Source organism: Herpailurus yagouaroundi, unplaced genomic scaffold (genome assembly GCF_014898765.1).
Source record: "Herpailurus yagouaroundi ecotype Mexico unplaced genomic scaffold, PumYag 67766, whole genome shotgun sequence".
NCBI classification, from domain to species: domain Eukaryota; kingdom Metazoa; phylum Chordata; class Mammalia; order Carnivora; family Felidae; genus Herpailurus; species Herpailurus yagouaroundi.
The window spans coordinates 2591-8970 of record NW_024420561.1 but is presented as its reverse complement, the minus strand read 5'-3'; the positions used below and the strand labels follow the sequence as shown (position 1 = coordinate 8970).

The 6380-nt window shown below is 44.3% G+C and overlaps 1 protein-coding gene across 1 annotated transcript; it reads right to left on the bottom strand.

The window, feature by feature from the left end:
* Positions 1–311: 311 nt before the first annotated feature.
* LOC121025883 (elongation factor 1-alpha 1-like) lies at positions 312–1735 on the bottom strand (the record flags this gene model as incomplete). The annotated part of the gene is given in 2 exon segments (XM_040468635.1): positions 312–757; positions 760–1735. Coding segments are annotated over 2 exon segments (1422 nt in total), but the record flags the coding sequence as incomplete, so codon positions are not given.
* Between the last annotated feature and the right edge of the window lie 4645 nt (positions 1736–6380).

Sequence of the window (6380 nt, the reverse complement as noted above, 5' to 3'; positions counted from 1 at the left end):
TTTATTTATTTATTTATTTATTTATTTATTTATTTATTTATTTATTTATTTATTCTCATTAAACTTTTGTTTTAATGGGTCTCAAAATTCTGTGACAGATTTTTGGTCAAAGTTGTTTCCATTAAAAAGTACTGATTTTAAAACTAATAACTTAAAACTGCTGCTCACAAGAAAAAAAAAATGGTTCACAAAACACTCTCCTTTCCTTCTGAAGGTTTTATGATGCATTGTTATCATTAACCAGTCTTTTACTATTAAACTTAAATGGCCAATTGACACAAACAGTTCTGAGACCATTCTTCCACCACTGATTAAGACTGGGGTGGCAGGTATTGGGGATAATATTCATTTAGCCTTCTGAGTTTTCTGGAAGACTTGGTGACTCTGCCAGCTCCAGCTGCCTTCTTGTCCACCGCTTTGATGACACCCCCAGCAACCGTCTGTCTCATGTCATGAACAGCAAAACGGCCCAGAGGAGGATAGTCAGAGAAGCTCTCAACACACATGGGCTTGCCAGGAACCATATCAACGATGGCAGCATCACCAGATTTTAAGAACTTGGGACCATCTTCCAGCTTTTTTCCGGAACGACGGTCAATCTTCTTCAGCTCAGCAAACTTGCAGGCGATGTGAGCTGTGTGACAGTCCAGCACAGGTGCTTATCCGACACTGATCTGGCCTGGATGGTTCAGGATAATCACCTGAGCTGTGAAGCCAGCTGCTTCCATTGGTCGGTCATTTTTGCTATCACCAGCACATTGCCACGACAAACATCTTTGACAGATACGTTCTTGACATTGAAGCCCACGTTGTCCCCAGGTAGAGCCTCACTCAAAGCTTCATGGTGCATTTCAACAGACTTTACTTCAGTTGTAACATTGACTGGAGCAAAAGTGACCACCATGTCTGGCTTAAGAACACCAGTCTCCACTCGACCCACAGGGACAGTACCAATACCACCAATTTTGTAGACATCCTGGAGGGGCAGACGCAAGGGCTTGTCATTTGGACGAGTAGGTGGCAGAATGTAATCCAGAGCTTCAAGCAGTGTGGTTCCACTGGCATTCCCATCTTTATGGGTGACTTTACATCCCTTGAACCAAGGCATATTAGCACTTGGCTCCAGCATGTTGTCACCATTCCAACCAGAAATTGGCACAAATGCTACGGTGTTGGGGTTGTAGCTAATTTTCTTAATGTAGGTGCTGACTTCCTTAACGATTTCCTTGTATCTCTTCTGGCTGTAGGGTGGCTCAGTGGAATCCATTTTGTTAATACCGACAATAAGTTGTTTTACACCCAGTGTGTAAGACAGAAGGGCATGCTCACAGGTCTGCCCAATCTTGGAGATACCTGCTTCAAATTCGCCAACACCAGCAGCAACGATCAGGACAGCACAGTCAGCCTAAGATGTGCCCATAATCATATTTTTGATAAACTCTCTGTGTCCTGGGGCATCAATGATGGTCACATAGTACTTGCTGGTCTCGAATTTCCACAGGAAGATATCAATGGTGATACCACATTCACGTTCGGCTTTCAGTTTATCCAAGACCAAGGCATACTTGAAGGAGCCCTGTCCCATCTCAGCAGCCTCCTCCTCAAATTTTTCGATAGTTCTTTTGTCGATCATACCACATTTGTAGATCAGATGACCAGTAGTGGTAGACTTTCCCGAATCTACATGTCCAATGATGACGATGTTGATATGAGTCTTTTCCTTTCCCACTTTGGTTTAGGTTTAGAGGTGGTTTTCACAACACCTGTGTTCTGGCGGCAAACCCATTGTGAAAAAGCTACTGACTAATTTTAGAATGTGTGTTGGAGGTTAGGAATTCACAAATTTCTTCAAAAACAAAAATGTTGGTAGAACCCATTTCTCTTTCCCTTCACCAGACTAGATAGATACATGCTTGCAAAATCCCACCCCACCCAGATCTACCCTATCCAACCTTCCAACCTTGGTAGACATCATTCCAAGGGGCTCCTTCCCTGCAATCTCTGGCTTGTTCCTAGGCTGGATGGAAATTGTGGCCATTCGAAGTGACTTCTACTGTGGGGAGGGGAAAAAAATACTCCCCACACTAGCAGGGCTATAATACCTGCACCGGAAGCTGGGTCAGAGAAACTAATTACAGGCAGCTACTCTGAGAGTTGCCCCTGCCCGCCAATGAGGCTGGGTCTGCTGCAGGAAGACTTTCCACCAGCATCAGAGCAAAATGTGCTGAGTGTACCCACAGCAGGCAAAGCGCATCTGCAGAGTACTGGACTGAAGGTGATTATGATTCAGAAAAACAGATGGGCACACACAACCCACAAGTGGGAAGCATATGGAGCAAATGATTCTGGGGACCAGAAAAGATTGTGCTACATCACAAGGACTTCTACACAAGGACTAGATTGTGCACCAAGGACTTCTACACAGGTCATTACTTTTAAGATATTAGCTGACCTACCTAATACATAGACACAAACGCAGAGATACAGATAAAATTATGAGACAGAGCAATATGGAGGAAATGAAAGAAAAACTCAGCAAAAGAAGGAAAATGAAAAGCAGGTAAGCAATATGCCTGATTTTAAAATTCAAGGTAGTGGCCACAAATAGTCACCAGAATGAAGAGGATATGGGCTCAGTGTGATCTTCACCAAAGAGGCAGAAAATACAAGAAAGAACAAATGAATAATATGATAACTGAACATGAAAAATACACTAGAGGGAATTAATATAGATTAGATGGTGAAGAACAATGGATCAGTGAGCTGGAAGATAAGGTATAAAAAGCAACGAGCTGAGCAGCAAAAAGAAAAAAGAATAATAAAAAATGAGAATAGATTAAGAGAACCCAATGAGGGAGTTCCAACATGGCAAAAAAAAAAAAAAAAAAAATAGGGGGATCCATACATCCTGTGTCTCTCAAACAAAGAAATGTAGAAGCCAAACCCAGACCTGGGAGCAGCCCGGGAGGAAAAGAGGCTGAATCTACCAGGAAGAAAGTGGGAAAGCTGGAAGAAAGATAAGGTGGGTAGCTGAGAACTGGGGGAGATAAAAAAAAAAAGGCCTGTGGGCATGGAGAGGAGGGACCCCTTTCTGCAGAGAGACAAAGGGAAGAGAAAGAGTGGCTAGGAAAGTGCAGGACTGTATCCGGACAGGAGAAAGACCTCGAACTAAGACTAAGAGAGATCAGATCTCTAACTGCGGGGCTTTCTTCTGACTGGGGCCAGCTCTCTGTTCGCACACCTGGGGAGAAGGGGAGCCAGGCCTGGGTGCAGTTGTAGGTCAGAGGCTCAGCCTTCAGCTGGAGAAAGCGGTTCCTTCCCTGGGGGGCTGCATGACAGCACAGAACCTGTCTGTGTCCGCCACCTCCTGGAGCAGTGGCTGGGCCAAGGGTGCAGTCTGCAGGAGGATAAGGCAGCCTTTCCCTGGAGTGCTGTAGGAAAAGACAAAGCCTGCCTGTGTCTGCCACCCTGTGGGGCCCAGGACAAGGGCAGCGGCTCTCAGTCTGCAATAGAAGTTGGTCCTACCTGTAGTGCGGTGGCACAGACAAAGCCAGCTGGGACCACATATTGGGCCACACTGAGAGGTGCTTCCCCAGCTCCAGAGCACACGGAGCTGGACTTTGAATCCTAGCCAAGCGCAGGGTCAGGGAGTTGGCAGAGCAAGAAGGACACTCCCATCTGTGCCCTCGGAACAGTGAGGATGACTCAAATGAAGTCCACCAGGTCCGGCCCTGTGGAAAAGAGACTGGGAAATCACCATTCCCCCCCACCCCCCACCAACCAAAGCGGGGCCTCAGGGATCTCCCCCCGCCCCCATAGTGCAGGTGGGTACAGACCACACCAAACCACGACCCCTTTGCACTGGGTAACTGCTATCCACAGGAGCAGCACAGACCCTGTTGACAGCTACTCCTGACAAGCTATGCAGCATTGTCTGGTTTAACTCTAGGTCAATTCTGGAAATATAGATATATACTCTCCCCCCTCCTCCCCCATTTCTCCTCTTTATCTCTCCCCTCCCCTAGACTTATTACTCTGGTTATTGGTCTGTCTAAACAGACATATTTAATCCATTGTCTTGATACATGTTCTACACCTCCTTCTTTACACTCCTTCTTGCTCTCTGGAATAATCAAGCCATATAGTTTCTCTGTCTGGGTAACTGTATGTTCGTTTCGTTTCCCTGCCTCCTTCTTTATTTTCCTTTCTCTCTCTCTGATTTAAGCCTTTTAATCTCTCTCCCTAGTCAATGTTTATTCCCCCCTCCACCCCCCCCGTCATTTCTTTGTATGTGCTCTTCCTTCAGCCCCATCTCTACCCTCTTCTTTACTTGTAGTTGGTGTTTTGTGTTTTTTTGTTTTTAGTCTTTAGGTTTTGTTTTTATTTGTTTGTGTCTTTGCATGTTTTTGTCTCCTGTTTGTCTATCTGTTTTCCTTTACAGGGCTACTCCAAGGAACAAATCAAAGCACATCTGGTGGAGGGTCCAAAAAATCACTACAAAGCAGGGTAATAAAATAACCAAAGTCACAGAGAGCAAGTAACAATCCCTGAAAACACACCTCCTGAAGGGCCAGACCCTGGACAGTGTATGACCCTCCTTTAATATAGCAGCGCTCGCAGGTGCAGAGCACACAAGCTTTTAAAACACATAAGGGACAGAAAACTAGCCAAAATGATGAAATGGAAGAATTCACCTGAAAAACAATTCCAGGAAGTACTGACAGCTAATGAATTGATCAAAACCAGTTTAAGCAGTATAACAGAACAAGAATTTAGAATAAACTTAAAATAGATGAAAGAGCTGGGTGTCTGGGTGGCTCAGTCAGTTGAGACTCTGACTCATGTCATGGTCTCAGGTCATGGTCTTGCAGTTTGTGGGTTCAAGCCCTGCATCAGGCTCTGTGCCTGCTTAGTTCTGTGTGTGTGTCTCTCTCCCCCTCCCCTGCTCATGCTCTGCCTCTCTTTGTCTCTCAAAAATTAATAAGTGCTATAAAAGCAGCACTCTCAACAATAGCCAAATTATGGAAAGAGCCTAAATGTCCATCAACTGATGAATGGATAAAGAAATTGTGGTTTATATACACAATGGAATACTACGTGGCAATGAGAAAAAATGAAATATGGCCTTTTGTAGCAACGTGGATGGAACTGGAGAGTGTGATGCTAATACATACATAAGCCATACAGAGAAAGACAGATACCATATGGTTTCACTCTTATGTGGATCCTGAGAAACTTAACAGGAACCCATGGGGGAGAGGAAGGAAAAAAAAAAAAAAAAGAGGTTAGAGTGGGAGAGAGCCAAAGCATAAGAGACTGTTTAGAACTGAGAACAGACTAAGGGTTGATGGGGGGTGGGAGGGAGGAGAGGGTGGGTGATGGGTATTGAGGAGGGCACCTTTTGGGATGAGCACTGGGTGTTGTATGGAAACCAATTTGACAATAAATTTCATATATAAATAAAAAAAAAATAAGTGCTATAAAAACTTTTTTTTAAATTGGTGAAATGCCGGGGTCCAGCCCCAGCAGGTCCAGGGGTTCCTGAAGGATGAACGGCGTCAGCGAAAATAACAAATGGACACAGACAACAGCAGCGTTAGACTGGCCGCTTTATTGTGGCAAACATGGCATTATATTTCTTAGCAATTTTCTTGTACCGTGCATTATCTATGTTTCTCGGCATTATCTAATTCTAAAAACGTTCCTTTGTGTAATCACCCATTAATGGACAACATACAACAAATAACAACATAGTTATTTTCTTGTAACGTTCCCTCCTGCCCTTTCCTTATTGATTAATTTCTTCATACTACTTTTCTTATGTATCCACGTTTATGTATAGTCTATAAAGCGTTTGCTTTGCTATTTTCATGAAAGGTCATCTATCTCTTAACACCTCAAGTGGAACATTTACAGGGACATGACTTCTTAATTGTTTCTTTGAATCATTTGTGGTGTAAGGAACAAAAGTATTCACTTTGGTCTGGGGTGCTGGGAGGGAGCCAAGAGGGCCCTGGGAACCCACGCCTATGTGCTCCCAGAGAGACAATGTATTCTAGGAACTAATGAACCATTCTGTACCTTAACCCACCAGGTCCAATCATAATCTGGAATGCCTCCTGGGGGCCAAGTGGACCTAGGGGTCGGAGTCACTTGTATCCATAGATACATTCCTTTATTGTCGGAGTGGGGCTTTCGAACCCATTTGTCCTCTCCTTGGTTGGGAAATATATGAGGCTATCCTTCTTTTAGGTAGAGGAGTCTTTATAGGGGGTGGCAAGGACTGGATGTAGGGCTGCATAATTTCCCTGTGGAATCTTATTTCTTTCCCTGATGGTTTTTTCTTGGGGAGCCTGTCATGGGCAATTTCCCAAATGACA